The sequence below is a fragment of the Octodon degus genome, unplaced genomic scaffold (genome assembly GCF_000260255.1).
Source record: "Octodon degus isolate 3935 unplaced genomic scaffold, OctDeg1.0 scaffold00043, whole genome shotgun sequence".
NCBI lineage: Eukaryota > Metazoa > Chordata > Mammalia > Rodentia > Octodontidae > Octodon > Octodon degus.
The window spans coordinates 4,686,906-4,705,055 of NW_004524619.1; the positions used below are offsets into that span (position 1 = coordinate 4,686,906).

The window sequence follows — 18,150 nt, forward strand, 5'->3', positions numbered from 1 at the left end:
TAAGTAACTGAAGATAACTAAAGAACCACTAATTAAATCTAAAACAGAGGGTTGGCAAGATAGCTCAGTGGACTAAGCACCTTCTTTGGCAAGAGCAGGAACCAGGGTTCAATCCCTGGTCCTGCATGCCACACAGGTCCCACCACTGAGATGCACTGAGCCAGCAACCTAGTCCAGGTGTGGTGGCACATGCCTGTAATCCCAGCACTGAGGAGTCTGAAAACAGGAGGATCACTATGAGTCCGTGCTGCATAGTGAGACCCTGTACCAAATACATAAAAAATTTAAAAAAAGATTAAAATACAAAATAAGATGCCATCAGATCCAGATCAGAAGATTTTTGTGGCACAGGAGTTAGAGTTGAAAAAAAAAATTGCTTTGGAATGTACCACAGAAATGACAAGCAAGAGGATAAGAGCCATGGAACATATGTAAGATGTTCATTATATTTTTAACTGGGATGAAGAAACACAGAAAATGACACATATTTGAATGAATAATAGTGAACAATTTTATTAATGAATCCCAGAAACCAATAGATTCGACATAAGCAAACAAAAAAACTGAACCTAGACACAATATAGTAACACTTCAGAACTCTGCTAGTTTAAGAAAAATAAAACTTAAAAACAAGCAGATGGAAAAGAGATTATCTTTGAAGACAGAGTAATCTGAACAGCAGACTTTTCAAGAGCAAACACGGGTGTGAGACAGCATCGACATGCCGAGACAAAGTACCAGTCAACGTAGAAAGGACACATTCACCTCCCACATAAGCCTCCCACAAATACCTGCTGCAGGAAAAACTCAGTCACTTAGAACCACAAAAATAAACAGCTCGTGAGTTTTGAACGATTCTACAAGAAAAGAAATCAAAGATTATTTACTGGAAAACTGCCACGAAGCACGTACAAACTATGACTCAACATTGTGCTATGAATTAAAAAAAATTGCTTCTATAAACAAATGCATAAATAGGCCTGGATGAAAGCATTAAAGGAGGGGAAGGAGGAGGAGGGGTAAGAGACAGGATGACAGGAAAGGAGGAGATAGAGGGGGAGGTGGGAGGAGAAATGAAATGCTACCTGGCAGAGCTCAGGAAAGAAGTGAAAGAAAAATAAAGAAATTAGGACAAATATGGAAGCAGCACAAAGAAATCAGATGATACTATAAATAAGTGACAAAAGCGTTCTGGAATTAGAAAAGTACATAACACTAATGGGCATCTATAAATTTGGGGTCTGAAGTTTTGACCAAAGTCAGCTTGATTGCTGAAAAAATAGCATTAAAAAGCCAAGTCCTTTATATAAAGACGATAGGAAGGATGCTTTGGGCCTTCCTTCCTTCCTCCTAATTTCTCAAGGGTCCAAAAAAGAGGATTTTCAGGAACCCAGCTCATCTGGAGCCAACTAGAAAAGTTGTCCGGAGCTCAGCCATTCAGGCACTCAGAGATCTCTGAGCCATCATTGAAGGGGGGCTTCGCTGCTGCTTGTCTTGGCAGCAGACCTTGGCACCAGCCAGATAGTGCTGGTTTTATAGTTATGCAGACTATAAGAGTCGTAAGGTCATGGAGACTTCTACCCATATTTCAGAGAAAGGTCAGGGAGGTCAGGCAGTGGGACCCTAAAGGGCAGTGTGTGAGCTATCAGCATGAAGCTAAAAGTACAGTGGAGACTCCAGGAAGTTAGAGAAGCCAGGAAAATGGAATGTCTCAGAAAGCAGAGGCGGTGAGCAAAGCCCTCAAGACAGAAGAAATGGGGGCTGCAATGGGCAGTGCTGTTCAGGTGGAGCTGCCTACGACAAGTGGAATTCACACCTCTGCCCCGGTGCTGGACACGCAACTACAGGATAGAATGTCTACACTGCTGGGTTTCTTTTGTGTCCTATTCATCCCTTCTGGAATGGGAATGTTTGATCTGTGCCACTGCATGTCAGCAATATTTAACTTCCTTTTTAATCTTTTATAGGAGCACACAGCTAAAAGTTTGACTTGAAGCTCAGGGGAGACTTTGGATTTAAACTTTTCAGTAATGCTGCAACTATGAAAACTTTGGTAACATGTGGAGATGTACTAAATAAATGCCTTTTGCATAAAGAGAGGCACTTAAGTCTTCTCAGGGGCAGGGGCAGAATGCTGTGATTTGGATCAAGAACTTCTCTCTAAAACCTTATGCACTCAGTAGCAGGGCTTTTAGGGACTGGGTCATGGGCTCAGAGCTCAAGGTGCCAATGGGAGTAGGGCCTGCTGGGAAATACTGGGAGCCTCAGGAAGCCAGGAAATTGATCAAATGTGTGCAGGTGGGACTGGGCCTCAGCCCCTAAAGCAAACAACCTACCTCAGTCCTGAGAAAAACATCCTGTCTGGTTCAGGCCAGCTATTAATCAGTAGGCAACCTTGTGTCATGTGTTACAAACTTTGCAAAAGTATAAATAAAGGATGGTTTTGTTGTGCCTTGAGTTAGTCTTGCCCATCAGGCAGACTAGCGACCACCTAGCCCAGCTTTTGTCTTCAAACTTCTGAAACAGTGAATCAATATAAACCTGTCTTCCTTTAAGTTGCTGGTATTGGATATTGTGTCTCAGAGGCTAAAACAGAGGAGACTTAGGTATTAAAGTACCTTTTCATCTTGAATAAAATCATGATTTGTCAGATAAAATAAGGAGGTTCAGTTTAACGTGATTTTTAAATAAGTATGTTAGAACAACCTTATACTGAAAAACATATTACTATTGGTCTGAAATTCAAATTTAACTGGGAGTCTGGATGTCCTGCTTTTGGCTTTTTGTTAAATGTGACCTTCCTATAAGTGATCAAAAAATCATAATCATGACTTTATAGTCATCACTTTGATTTTTTCACTTTCATATTTTTAAAAATTGCTCTGTCACCCAATATGCATCCTGACACTATAGTTTAATCTTGCCCATTAAAAATTTAATGTATCTTTTAAGTCTTTTTTTTGGAGACACCATTCAGGCGCGCCTTGTGCTCACTTTTGCAGCCCCCAGGCTAATCTCCAACTCACAGAGATCCTCCTATCTCAACCTCCCAACTGCTAGGATTACAGGCATGTGCCACCATGCCAGGTTTCGGAGCTGGCACAGTGCACCTGGGATTTCGGGTGAATACAGCATGCAGGTCTGAGGATCGAACTCGGGACCTTGTGCTTGCCAGGTAGGTGCTTAGACTCCTGAGCTATCTCCCAGCCCTTTTAAGTCTTTTTAATCTATAGTTTACTCTTCTATCCCTTCTATTTTTTTAAAACAATAGATAAGGTAGTTTCAGAATAATTGTGCAGAGGGATTACCTGTCCTATCAAAATCTATAAGAAAGTATGAAATTGGTGGGGGGTTGTTTTGTTTGTTTTTGTACCAAAACTGAACTCAGGTCCTTGTGCCTGCCAGCCAGGGGGTGTGCCACTGGACTTTATCCCCAGTGAGACAGGTGTTTTCAATAACATTTTTTCCTTAGGAAAAGAATATAAAGTCAAATAGACTGCATCTTATGCAAGGACTATAAGTCATTCTTATTCCAATGATATATAATATCACATGTCATTTATCAAGCTTATAATACATATGTATTATGTGTATACATAGTTTACACACACATCCCACGTTTCCTTATCGTGTAACTTGAATGCTTTTTTTTTTTTTTTTTTGCGGAACCAGGGATTGAACTCAGGTTCTTGCGCTTGCCAGGGAAGCTCTTATTCCACTAAGCCATCTCCCCGGCTCCAACTTGAATGCTTTAGCTCCGAGTCTGAGCTCAGTCATGTAACTTGCTGTGACTACACATGACGACTAGCAGCTGATACAGTGGGGCGTTCCCTGTTGCACCCTACTAACATGAAGAAATCTAGGTGGATGACTGATGAGGGACACGTGTGGCTTGATGGCAGCCATGCTAGACACCAGATGGACAATATCCCAGTTAGTAACATCCACTGGCAGAGGAAATCACCACACACTCATGACAGCTCACCTGAGCCTGGTTTCCCAGGAATATAAGTAAGTAATTTTAAGCCTCTAGGTTTTAGGGTATTTATACAACAAACTTAATTGACATAGACATTACATTAAAAAAACTGGATTCTTAGCTACTATTTTAAAATTCCAGGTAGACTAGAGATGTCCATGAAAACTAAAACAAACTTTCTGATACAGGAAAAGACTTCATCGCTTCAGGTTAAGAAGTTTTCTAAGCAAAATGGAAAAGGTATAAAACATAGAAGCCAGGCATGGTAGTACCTGTGAGCCCAACGCTCAGGAGGCTGAGGCAGGAGGATCACTGCAAGTTTGAGACCAGCCTGGACTACAGAGTGAGATGCTGTTTCACAAAACAGAACAACCTCCTGCCAAAAAAGAAATAAAACAAAAAACATAAAGGAAAAGAACTGTCACACATAACTACAGAAAACATGCATCTCAAAAGTAACTATAAAAAAGTTAAAGAACAAAGAATTAGCACTCAGAATATATAACACATACATCAGTTACAAAGATAAATAATCCAACAAATAAATGGGTGAAAAATATAAGTAATTTACAGAGGAAGAGATCTGCATGTATGCACACACACACACCCTCATTAGCAGTCAGGAAAAAGGAAGTGAAAAGCTATTTCGTATTTATCAGATTAGCAAACTTTTCAAAGTTCCAAATGGAGGCAGTAAAGGAGAATCCTCATAATGTATGACGGAAGTATAAATTCGCCAGTAATTCTGGAGACCAATGTACCAATACTCGGTAAAACTCATACTGACCTCACCACATAAATCTATGTAAACTCTCACACAGGTGCATCACAAGAATGCAAGAATGTCCAAAGCACACTGTTCATATACTGAAAACGTCACAGTGACCTAAATGCCTGTTGTAGTTTGAAAGTGTTCCTCAACATGGCAATGTTAAGCCATGCAGTTATATGTAAAAGATGAGCAAGGCAATGATCCTGAGAATATTCAGAAGATTCTTTAATCTAGGAGTTAATTGGAAAGATTCTCACCCTGACTAACTATATATACTGATACCTGGGAACTAAGCTACTGCACTGCAGATGGTAATTTGTAACAGCTGTTTCATGATGGGAGTGCCTGTCATTGTGGTATTTTGAATATGGGCGGCTTGTCATGACATGCCATTTACTGCTAAGATGTCTCTAGGGTAGATGGATGTTCAAGAAGAAGGCGGTGGTGAAGGAAAGCAAGAGACAGGAAAAGGAATATTGTGGGACTGTCCTGCTTCAAGGTTGTATATGGTGAGATTTTTGGACTTATGTGCAAACATGAGAAGCATAGAATTCTTTATCCTATTTTTTAAAATATAATCTAATTTTTAAATGTTTTTTTATCATATTATGTAGGGACTTAAAGTTCAACATATCAATACTTGATGAAAAATACCTGTTCCTTATTATGCCTAAGATGTTTGAAATGCAGTGAGATAGTGAGGTTAAGATTGATAGCCCAAATCGTTTGATAATAACAATAAGCTTTTCTTCTGGATGGTTAACAACCTAAGTTTGCAGACCAAATTAGAGAAAAAGGAAGGATACAAGGAAAGCCAACATTTTGGCCCTAACCTTCTAAGGTCAATTAAGACTCAGGACATATGAGAACTTGTACTGTAATGTCATGTACCTCGGTAGTGTCCCAAATTTTCTGATCAAGAAGATTATGGGGCCAAAGAGGAAAGTGATCGATGACGTAGAGTGTGCCTAAGGAGAGTCACATGGGGAGAAGACACTCTCTCAGGCTTTCACAGAGAGCACACTGGCCAAGCAATGGCCGTGACTCATCCACATGGCTGCACTGATGAAGGTTCTACAATCTGAGGTACAGGATCTCAGGACAAATCCTGAGGGCATTTCACTGACCTTCTCAGACCAAAAAGCTACAACTCTTGTTGCATAGGTCCTGCTTTACCTTGGTCTTAACCATCCAGTAGAAAAGTATGAAGTCGAAATATAAGAAATAAAGCCATGCTGTTAAGTTGAGCTGTGGGGGACTCAGGTCAATAAATTCTGACATTGCCAGTTTAAAAAAAAAAAAAAAAAAAAGTGTTCCTCAAGAGCACAGGGTTGGAACCTTAATTCCTCAGGGCCTAGTGCTGGGAGGGGGGCCCGTTGGGAAGTGTCTGGGTCTAGGGACCAGCGCGCTTGGAGTATGGCTGCATTTTCTTTTTCTTTTTCATTTAGTATAGTACAGGGTCTAGAGGGTACTACACAAATTGGACTCAGTGATTCTCCTGTTTTAAGCCTCCCAAGAGCTGGGAGCTGGGATTACAGGCCTAAACCACTAGGCCCAGTGCTCCGGGGACAGGGTCAGCACGGCTTGCCAGGGATCAAACCCAGTCCCTCTGTCTGCCTAAGCAGATGCTTTAATTCACTGAGCTATCTGGCCGGCCCTCCATTTTCTTTCTTCCTCAGCATGTGCTTGCTGTTCTGCCATGAGGCCCTCACCAGAAGTCAAGCAGTTGCTAGAACAGGCTCTTGGACTTCCCAGCCTCTAGAACCATGAGGCAAAGTGCTTTTCCTCCTTTATAAATTACCAAGTCTCAAGAATTCTGATACAGCAATAGGAAATGGACAAAGACAATGCTTCTTGGGCTGGGGAGATAGCTCAGAGGCCGAAGTGCCTGCTTGGCCAGCACAAGGACTCAGGTTCAATCCTGAGTGCTGCATGCAATGCATGCCACACGTGGTGGCGCATGCCTGTAATCCTAGCACCCGGGAGGCTGAGAAAGGAGGATCACTATGAGTCTGAGCTATGTGGTGAGACCCTGTACCAAATAAATAAATAAAGAAAGACAATGCTTATTACCTAAAAAATAGGTAACATGGGAATTATAAACATCAAATCCAAGACAGAGAGGATTCACATTAAAAAAAAAAAAAAAAAAAAAGACAAGTGCTGGCTATCTTAAAAAAAAAAAAATTTCAGGCCAGTTGCTACCTTTGTGGAATAGGGAAGGAGAAGCAAATGGGGAAGGGCCCACAGGATGCCCACTGTATCTGTATTTCTTAAACCAGAAGAGAGTATATGCATGTGTATCCATCAGTGTTCCCTTCATGTTCAGAAACAGTTCACCAATCTTGAATGTATGGAACAATAAGTTACAGCTAAGCCCTGAAAAGGAATGCAAAGGTAATAGTAAAGAGACAAGTTTACAGACTTAAGTTGATCATGAAGATGCCCCTCACCTGAGCCAGACCCCAGTTCCACCCCACACTCTGGGAATGAGAGTGAGGGCCTTGTAGTGCTTTTTGTTTGTAATACATATTTTGTTTCAATTTTCATTTATTTCAGCCAATTTCATTATCAGCTATTCTATAAATTCATTTCTTCATTTGATGACCAAACACTTCCCATTTTGATAAAATAACATTTGTGAGGCTTTTTCACAGGTTCAGAATGTGTTTTACTTTAAAATAATCACAAAGATTCTTACTGACCTTGCTGGATTGCTGAAATTAGAATGTATTATCACCATTTGGGGATATAAGGATTTAATGTCTGCAGGAGCTTCAACCTACTGAGCGTATTTTTTCCAGACACTATGTTTTCAACTCTTACTAAATTATCTAATTGCGTGTGTATTCTCTTTACCTAGATGGAAGAAACCTGCCAGACAGGTCCTTCTCATAACCTCAAATTTAGAAACCCCAAAGAATCAGTTTTTTTGTAGTGTCTGATGACTGTCTCTGCTCTTTGGATAGCATGTTTCTAATGCTTTGGTCTTTTCTTTAAAAAAAAAAAAAATAATTAAAAATCAAAGCTGTGGAGGACCATCTGGATAACTCTTTTTTTTTTTTAAATTTGTGTGTGTGTGTGTGTGTGTGTGTGTGTCTGTGTGTGTGTGTGTGGCCAGCTCATCCCACCAGGGGGTGGGGCTGGCTGGCATGTGGTGCTGGGGGATTGAACCACGGTCCCTGTGCTTTGCTTGGCTTAGCTTGTTCTAAGTAGGTGCTTTAGACCACTGAGCCATCTCACCAGCCCCAAAGAGATTTTTTTTTTTTTCTTTTTGCGGAACCGGGGATTGAACTCAGGCCCTTGCGCTTGCCAGGCAAGCGCTTATTCTACTGAGCCATCTCCCTGGCCCAACTCTTCTTGAAAGAAGAGCAATTATTTCCATTTTGGCTAAACCTGGCCCTATTTCCATGCATTGAAGTGTACAGAGCTGGTTAGGACTTTTCTTTATCCCTTCAACTGGCTTTAAGTAATGCAAATTGGTCCAACCAGGGTGCCAATGTGTAGACTTTGAAGTAAAGATGTGTCCCCGCCTGCCACCCCATAGCTCCCAAGCAAAACATGTGTGAGTCAGGGTAAGGCAGGATGGACAGCTGTGCTCCATGCTGGGTCCAGCATCAAAATAAGGGGCTATGACTTCCCAGGCATAAAAGACTACAGAGCTGAAGCACCACCCCCAACATCACATACTACCTCAATTGTGTCACCCAAATCACTCTTTCTGTATATCTTTCTGCATATTGTAAAGGTGATTTCAGGCTTCCCACCTAGCCCAGCTCACCTTCTTCCTGTCATTCTCATTCATCCTCAAGCCACTCCTTTCTTCACAAATTAATAAAACTTGGATCAACCTGGGTCAAGGTCTTTGTTCCAGCTAGCCATCATTGTAACTGGACTTAGGCCCCCTTGGCTCCCCATAACTACAAATATGCCTTAATACCTTTATTCTTACCATGGGTTTCACTGGAAGTGGCAGACTGGAATTTACTCACCAGAATTCCAGTAACATCTCCATGGGATTACAAATATGAACTTCCTGGGCTGTGATGAGAACCAGGAAGGGCTCTCTATAAAAGCCAATAAATCAACAAAACCAAAATTCCATGCCTACTGCCAACAAAAAGTATTAAAAAATGTGATAATACAAAGTCCACACAAAGGGCCCAGGGTAAATTATAGATCTTACAGTCTTTTATTTACACTTCAACTGAAACTTGCTCGCTGTCCTGTTAATCATAGAGATAGGACTCACATCACTTTTGCTAAAGTGAACAAAAGGTCAGTGAACAGCAGAATTTTCACTCTGAACCAAAAGGTGGAAAGGTGAAAGCATGAACACAATCCCAACAAATTTACTCTGTGCAAACAGCGGCATCTAGCAAGTTAGATTTATTCTTTCACAAGACCACCTAATCTGATTACCAGGGAGTTAGTCCAATTCAGAGTTCAGTTCTCACTGTACTTCATACTGAGTAGATTTTTTTGTTTGTTTTTTGATGATACCAGGGATCGAATTCAGGACCTTGCGCTTGCTAGTCAAGCACTTATTCCACTGATCTAGCTCACTAGCCCCTATATTGAGTAGTTTTACCAGTGACTTTTTTTTTTGAACCAGAAATTGAATTCAAGGCCTTTGCACGGAGCTGCATCCTCAGACCTTGTTTTATTTTTCTAGATGTGGTCTTGCTAAGTCACTAAACTATCCAGAGTGGGTTAGAATCTGCCATCCTCCTGTCTCACCCTCTCAGAGCGCTGGATTACAGGTGTGTGCCACCTATCAGTGATTCTGTTAACACCGGAGTAGATACAAGGCCCCAGGAATTGACGACTTATCTGTGTGTGCTGCCAGGGTTGAAGAGGTTCTGCCGGGAACTTGTAAATCCAAATTACAATGGTGTTATTCTGGTACTAGAATATCCTCCTTAAGTATTAACCCATGCCACTAGCATGAGTACAAAGCCTGGGGTCCTCAGTTTGGGTGGTAAAGCAGCTTTAAAAAGCACATTTAGTGCTTAACTTGTCCTAAGATGTTGAGGGAGGTTCCAAGCAACTATATTTCAAAAAAGCTTTCCAAGGACACTGATGCAATGAGGGTAGAGACTGTTGTGCAAGTACTGATACAAACAGTACCACATGGCGCTGAGGAGTGCAGTCTGCTTCTCAGAGGCAGCAGGCATTGCACCAAGGACTGTTCAAAGTACAGAAGGAGTGTTTTCCATCTTTCTGGTGTGTCAATTTTATTTGGTGGTTAAGCAGTTTAAAATGTCATTTTTTTTATTTTTAGGTTGTAGTACATAACTGTGAAAACCTCCCTGATATTGAAGATCTGTGCACTTACTATACTTTAATGTTATTTTTATATTAAAATATGAATACAGTTTGTAGTAGATTGCAAAATCTTCACTTACTTTTTAGATGAATTCTGTAACTTCAAAGATATCTCCTTCTTAGATGTCTCCTATATCCAATGACATGACAATTTTACTCTGCTTACAGTGGGGAGAGTTCTTGAAATATAGAAAGCAGATTTTTTGGAAGGTCCCAGAACCAGTCTGAAAAATCCCTGGATTTAGAAATCCTTTCACTTCCAAGCTTCTTATTCATTTCACCACCTACTCTTGTCTCTTTGTCTCCTATCACTGGTCTTTTTGCTTAACAAAACTTCAAATCCTCAAGAATTTAAACGTTCCTCTCATATGACTGGAGGTGTTCTAGTTTTTTCTTCAATTTTTGGTGGCATGATTTTTTTAGGCGGATTTCCTATTAACGTTTATATTGTTACTGAGGAGGTGGTCTAACTACTGAAGCACAGCGCCAGAAATCACACCGCACAACCGTCCTCACCAAAGTTGTTCTAAAACCCTGTGGTGCGGGGAGGAGTTGTAGGTGAGGACTGAATAAAATAACTGAAAAAAGGAAAACAAAGGAACATTTTCCTTGCTTTGGAAAAACACTGCTGGAGAGTAACGTGGGTTAGCGCAAGAGTTGGCTCAGTGGAGGCCTTACGGGCCTAAGGGTAGGTAGGTAGAGGATTAGAGTCTGAAGTAGAGTGTGTCCAAGGACTCTGGTAAAGTAATCTCTGGCTTGAGTGCTGGGGGTCATTTATAAAAAGAGGGTGAACAGTATGCCTCTGAAATGCACTTAGGTAACGTGCTTTGCTGTGGTTTACAGCGTACAACCCCACAAAGTTATGAAACCAGAGGTCATACCACTTTGACAACACTCACCACCCAGCTCTATTCAGGAACCCTCCAGCCCACCCGACCGCAGCCTTCACCCGCCCAGCGGTGGGCGGAACCGGAAGTCCGCGCCTGAGCCACGCCCCTCTCCCCTCAAGGGCTCAGCCCGCCTCCAGCTCCCGGAACGCGCATGCGCACCTAGACCTTGACAATGCCGAAGGGCGTGGAAAAAGATTAGGCCTCATAGGTTCGCCTTCTTACCTGCTCGGCGCAGGCTGCATCTCGCTGTTAGTTACTCCTCTTGACACTCTGAACCCGTGAAGAGAGGAAACAGGACTGGGGTGCACTCTTGGGGAGAAAGGGCGTGTCCTTATGCGCACCTCAGTGTGAACGGACCGGCATAAGCCCCGCCCTCTCCTACGTTACGTAACGTGATTGGCTGTCCTCTGTTAGGGGCGCGGCGTGCGGCGGTTTTTGAAGGTTTGTTGTTGTTTTTTTTTTTCCCCCCTGGGTGATTGTTAGTTGGCTGTTTCAGCTACGAGGGAACCTTGAACTTTTACGTGGAAGATGCCTGAGAGTAACTTTGCGAAGAGCAGCGTCAGAAGCGAGGAGGAGGTGTCTGATGCGAAGGGCAATGCTCAGACCCTGAAAATACAACTTTGTGGAGGGAGAAACCCCTACGGTGGCCGGCAGGGGCCAACGCGTTGTCTTAGAGACAAGAAGCGTGAGGGACGTGGAATTCTGGATTTTTCTTTTTGGTGCCCAAGCGGAGTGAGAAAGTAGAGATCCATGCGGACTTGGGCGTTTTATTCCCCTCTTGAACCTCCAGAATGTGCTGTACATGTTTGGGGTTGTAGGACTCCCAGTGACCGAAATTGCCTTTGCCACCCAGGAGCTGGGCGTCAGGTACATCGGGAGAAGGAATGAGCAAGCGGTGAGAGCAGACGCGGGTAGCTGAGGGCATTATGGGAATGTTCGATAGTAGTGGCAGCCACACACTGGAAACACTCAGCCCTTACCATTGTGGTGTTTGGTATAAATAAGTCACTTGATTATTTTAGCTGTTGTTAATCCTAGTTGACTGACAGGTAAGAAAATGACATGCAGAGAGATTAAGTCAAACTTGTCCAGATGATTCAGTTGGGAGTAATAAAGTCAGGTTTTGAACTCAGATACTCGGGGTCCCGGTCCTTGTGCTTGCTGTTGTTTGTCAGAATGGTAAAAGACAATTTCTTTCTTTTTTTTAAAGAGAGGGTCTCACTTTGTAGTGCATGCTGGCCTTGAGCTCACTATGTAGCCCAGGCTGGCATTGAATTCCTGCCTCAGTCTCCTAAGTGCTGGAATTGCAAGTATTAACCACCATGCCCCGCTCTGGAAGAGACAATTTCTGAGTGAAGTCCAGGGCTGTCCACATCCACAGCATGTGTAAGTCCTTCCCCACAAGGCTCCTAGAGGAATACTCAGTTGACCCCATGGCGTCTGTAGGCCAATCTCAAGTCCACTGATAGCAGCCTCCTGGCTGCATAGGCTCCAAATGCAGGAAGGATTAAGGCCCCTTCCATTACTTCAGGGCCGGGCTCCATGGGTGGAATACACAGACCAGCCGTGCTTCCAGGAGGCAATCCAGTGGGCTAGTCATTGAGCAATGGAACTGCCTTGGGTAAGATCTGCACCACTCTACTTCTGGGATGGCCTGTCCACATCCACACCTAGCCCTTGGTAGAGTATTCTGTCTGTACTTTTACTGTCTGTTGTCCTGTTCTGCTTTCACAGGGATGCAGAGCATCACACACTGCTGCCAGCTGTTTCTCAAACAGGGAATTCCAGCTCTTGACTCCCTTCCACAACTGTGACCAAAACCCAAAGGGTGTTGTGCATTCTCCTGTTTTTGCCATGGGCCTCAGCCAAACCCATCATCAGTCACACTGATGGTTAACATAACTAGAACGTTAAGGTCAGTGACTCTAGGGCTTACACCTATACAACAGCCCGGAGTCCTGAAAAGCAGCATATGCTGTGTCTATGCAGTCTCATGTAGCCCCTTTCCGGATCAGCCAGTATAAAGGGAACAGCAGGGCAGCTAGGTGTAATATGAATGTCTGCCAGAACCCTAGCAAGCCCACATACTCCTGCAGCTGGAGTACTGTCATGGGTCTGAGGTATACTTGGATCTTATCAATAACTGCTTTGGGAAGGTTGGGAGGATAGCTCTGTAGGCTAAGCGCCTGCCTGGCAAGCACAAGGACCCGGGTTCGATCCCGGGTACCACATGCCATGCCAGTCCCAGAGCCATTCCAGGCACCAAAAGGAGGTGTGATGGTACGTGCTTGTCATCCCAGTGCTAGAGAGGCTGAGACAGGAGGATCACACCAAGTCTGAGCCGTGTAGTGAGACCTTGTACCAAATAAATAAATGATAGATTAATTGATTAAAAAATAACAGATTTAGAAATTATTTTCATCTTATCTAACCAGATAACACCAAGAATTTGACAGACAAGCCTTATTTTCCTTCATGGTGTACCCCATCCCATGAAAACTTCCTTCAGGCTGTGCATGGAAGTTTCCAAATCTGCCAGGCAGTAAGAGAGTAACATAATATCATCAATATAATTGAACAGTAACACAGAATGTGTGGCTTAATCTAAGTGGCCAAGTTCTTGGCCACTAGGCCGTGACACAAAGTTGGGCTATGCAGATAGCCTTTCACAACACCTAGAAGATCCACTGCCTACCCTTGCAGGTGAAGGCAAATTGATATTTACTGTCAGGTACAATAGCAGTAGAGAAGGCATTAGCCAAACTCATGACATAATAGTGTTGACCCAGCATCAGGGTGAGACAGTCCATTGGGTCTGCAATGTCAGGCATTGCTGTGTGCAGCAAAGTTGTCACTTTATTCAGTCCTGGTAATCCAGAGTCATTCTCCATATGCCATCCATCTAGCTTCCACACTGGCCATACCGGGGAGTTGAGAGGGCTCTGTGCAGGGTGTGTCACACCTGCTTCTTCCAATTTCAAGAAAGCCTGACCCCTTGCTTCGTGATCTCCCAGCAGCCAGTACTGCTTCACACACACAACCTGTGTGGCCTGCAAGAGTCAGTGCTGCGTGGAGTAGACAGCCTTGGACTACAGTTTTTACCATGCAGATCCACAACCTGAATTCTCGCTGCATGGCATTGAGCCAAGCACCCGTCAGTATGTCGGTTCCCAGTATGTATTCAGCACCCCGGGAAATGTAACATCATATGGGCGATGGGGTAAATGCCTGATACCCAGAGCCACCTGGGCCTTCTGGACTGTGATGTGGGGACCTCCATACCTTTGTATGCATGCAGGAGCTCCTGTAAGACAGTCTGAATTGCTAGTACCTGCTGCATATTTTATAGGGGCTAGTAGACAGTCAGTTCCATGTGTGGCCTCTGGTCTCCCGGTACCCCTCCTGGCCCTAGCCCATTGGCTGGAATTGCTGCTCAGGGCATAACTGCCTCCACAGAGTCAGCAACACATCCAAACTGTCCAACTGATTTATCTGCAGCCAGATCGGCAGCCAGCAGGTCTGTTTAGATTTGGCGCTGGCCAACCTTCAGTGGCCTATCTTTGGGGAGATGGTGCTGCCCACAGGGCACCCCTCTTCCTTTTCTCCTTTGCTGGTATAGTTTCTACAGATTTCACCTTACCTTGGCATTTCACTTCCACGTCTCCCAGCCTGGCCGAGGCATCCGCAGCATCATGGATTGGGCAGTCTGTAAAGAGGGCTAGAAGGGACACCACTAACCTGAATGTGTCAGCTGCTCCACTCCCAGGTTCGTGTCCTTCATGAGTACAATTAGCAGTTCTTCATCTGGGCTGTGATACGGCAGTTTGAACATCATTTGCTTCATGCCCATTTTATGGAGTGCAATTATCAAGTCTAGATAGCTTGTCCATTTAGTGACTTGCTCTGGCAGGGGTCACCTGGATTCTCCCAAGCCACTGACACCAACCAGTTTATCACAGTCTGATTACCTGCTTCTGGGGCTGTCCTGTACACATTCTTTTTGTGTGTGTGTCGCCAGCACAACCAGCCCTGGGGGCGGGGCTGACACAGCATGTGATGCCAGGGATCAAACCGCGGTCCCTGCGCTTGCCTAAGCTTGCCTAAGCAGGCGCTTTAGTCCACTGAGCTATCTCACCGGCCCCTGTCCTCTACACATTCAATAGAGCCTGTCTCACAGTGGAGGTGCTGGATATGCTAGCCATTTGGGACATTGCCTGTGGGTTTAACTGCGTGCTAGCAGCTCCATCATCCCACAGCAATAGCAGCCATGTGGGCACTGTCGCACCCACCTTTCACTTTGTTTTGTTAGCTCCTTGTAGCTTCTTGGCCGTATAGATTGTGTCTGTTAGACTGTGTATGTTGTGTGTTGGGTAGAGGTAGGTGGCCCTCCTGGTCCTCATCCTGGGCTGAGAGTTCCTCCATCTCCACCTTTTTAAATTTTTTTTTATGGCTGGCTGAGCCTACCCTGGGTGTGGGGCTGGCATGGCATGTGGTGCCTGGGATTGAACCACGATCCCTGGGCACTTGCCTAAGCAAACATAAGGGAGACAGACTAGTTCTCTGAAGCCATTGTCACTGCTTCTCCTCCCATGTGCTCTTCCTGTTTTGCTATCTCCATCACCATGAGCGGCTTCCCTCTGCCACGTGGAGTCTGAGTATGGACTGAAACAGTTTCTTGTGGAAATGGGCATCAGAAGTGTCGCCACGTAGCAGCAGATGCAGACGGATTTGGTTCTTGTCCTCAGCTGGATTGTGACACAGAACATCACAATGAAGGGGTCTTTCTAAACTGAAGTCCTGGGACGCATCGGGCATTGTTTCCTAACTTTCTCAAGGCATGTGGTTGTACGAGGTATTTCATCCATATTGAAAATTCAGGCTAATATGTAGTCTTCGTTTGCATTTAACTTTTGTATTACTGCTGGAGGTTCTGTTGTAGCTTTTTGTGTCTGCGCTTGTCTGGTCATGAAGGCTTTGGGAATTTTAAAGGTTACAGAAGCCACCAAGTTATCCATTTCTATTACTAAAAGCCATTTTTTCTGGATTTGGTGATATTTCGAGTTTTTGTAGCCAGGAACGATGGTGCATGTCTGTAGTCCTTGTACTCTAGGAGGCTGAGGCATGACGATTCCAAATTCTAGCCCAGCCCGGGCAACTTAGCAACTTAGCAAGACCCTGACTCAGAATAAAAATAAGAATGGCTGGGATTTGGCTCAGGGTGACTGCCTGGGTTCAGCTCCCTAATTGAAAAAGAAATAAGGTATTTGTGTTGCATTTGCTCTCGTTGGGAGATCCATTGTCCCTGATTTTTCACTGTTGTGTGTATTTTTATGTATCTTGGTACAGCTAGGTATAGTTGTCTGTGTTTACCTAGCTGGGTTTCTTAGGGATGAAATCACGCTTTAAGAAACATGAAATTCAGCTTTTGCTTATTTTGTTCCTTAATATGTGAGAAATCTTGAAATCAATTCTTTTTTTTTTTTGCGATACTGGGGATTGAACACAGGACCCTGCACTTACGAGGCAGGTGCTTATTCTACTGAGCTATCTCCTCGGCCCCCAATTTATACTTCTAAAATCAAGCATTACAGCAGAATTGATTATGCCTGATTCTGCCTTACATTATCGTTTTAATCAGTGATCTGTAAAGAGCTGATGCCACTTCTCTCTTCTGAGTTGTACTGTTATGCATCCCTTTGTTTCCCCAGATCCTTCTAATCACCTTTACTTAGGATGGAAGGAGCTCACCTCCCCTCTCTTGTGCAGGAGGGTAGGACCCACCTCAGGTATAAGCTCCAGTGCAGCAAAGTAGCACTGGAGAAGAGGAAGTGAGTGCGGGGGCCTGCTGTGCCTGTGGCTGCCGAGCCCCGGGGGCCTTCTCACAGCACGAGCAGGCGAGCAGGCGTGTGGCCGTGTAAAAGCACCTACACTATTTCCGCTCCACTCGTGGGTGCCGCAGCAGAGTGAATGCAGCGCTCCTCCTTTCCTCCCTCTGCAGTGTGTGTGGGAAGAGCCAGATGATCCGGTTTTCTTCTGTAATCCTAACATTTTTCACTTTAAGTTTAAGGCCATATTTTATTTTTATTTTCCTTTTCATTTTATTTTTTGTATTTTAGGGAAGGGTCTACAGGGTCTCACTACTAGATCAGACTCGTAGTAATCTGCCTCTTTACAGCCTCCCAAGAGCTGGGATTACAGGTGCGTGCCACCACACCCAGTCTCAGTTGCCATCTCAGTGTGCCCCGGGATCGAACCCTTGGCCCCTGCTTCTGCTTGCAGGAGTTTTAATCCTGCTGAACTATTTGGCCAGCCCCAAGGCCATATTTTAGATAAAAATATTGCCCAATAAAAATGTCATTTTGGGACTGGGGAGATAGCTTGGAAGTCTAAGTGCCTGCCTGGCAAGCACAAGGACACGAGTTCGATCCCTGGTATAGCATGCTGTGTCAGCCCCTGAACTCTGGGCGTGCCATGCCAGCCCCAAAACCAGGAGTGGTGGCACACACCTATAATCCCAGTGCTGGGGAGGCTGAGACAGGAGGATCACTGCAGGTATGAACTGTGTAGCATGACCCTGTATTGGAAGAATAAAAAATAAAATAAAATGAATTTTTTTAAAATTTTATTTTTTCTAAGGTAGTGTTTGCCTAAGTGTTTAAATAAATAAGATTTTTAAAAAGATAGTTACCTTTTTATACTTCAGTTTTTTCCAGCTAATTTTATTATAAGTCTTTTCAGAGTCTTTAATGTGATATAACAAAACAAAACCACCAAAACAGCACAGATCTCCAGGAAAAAGATATTCCTCGGTTTATTTTACTATGTCACCACCTGGGGCTATGAGACATATTTGTTTTGTTTGCAGTATTAATGACTGAACACTGGGCCACTCTCCCACTGAGCTACATCCCCAACTCTTTTTATTTTTTTATTCTTTTTGTGCAGGGTCCCACTACACAGCCCAGACTTGTGGTGATCCTCCTGATTTCTGTCTCCCTAGTGCTGGGATTACAGGCACACACCTCCACACCTAGGCTGAACCCTTTTTATTTTAAGAAAAGGTCTCACGAAGTTGCCCTGGCTGGCCTCAGACATGTGATCCTCCTGCCTCAGCTGCCCAAGTAGCTCGAATTAGAGGTAGGCACTACTGGCCCAGCTATGAGACTTTTTTTTACCATGTT

At 43.9% G+C, this 18,150-nt stretch overlaps 1 protein-coding gene across 3 annotated transcripts in view; it reads right to left on the reverse strand.

Annotated features, from left to right (window-relative positions):
* The window catches only part of Btd (biotinidase), a 32,746-nt gene extending 21,337 nt beyond the window's left edge, over positions 1-11,409 (reverse strand). For 2 of the 3 annotated variants that reach the window (XM_023715774.1, XM_023715775.1), the window contains exons 1-2: positions 11,192-11,409; positions 10,160-10,258 (exon numbers count right to left, since the gene is read on the reverse strand). Coding sequence is in view for 1 of the 3 variants with exons in the window: in XM_023715773.1 (XP_023571541.1) it covers positions 11,192-11,211 (20 nt within the window). In the remaining 2 variants the exon portion in view is untranslated. The remainder of the gene's footprint in view (positions 1-10,159; positions 10,259-11,191) is intronic. The other variant, XM_023715773.1, reaches the window with a different exon arrangement.
* Between the last annotated feature and the right edge of the window lie 6,741 nt (positions 11,410-18,150).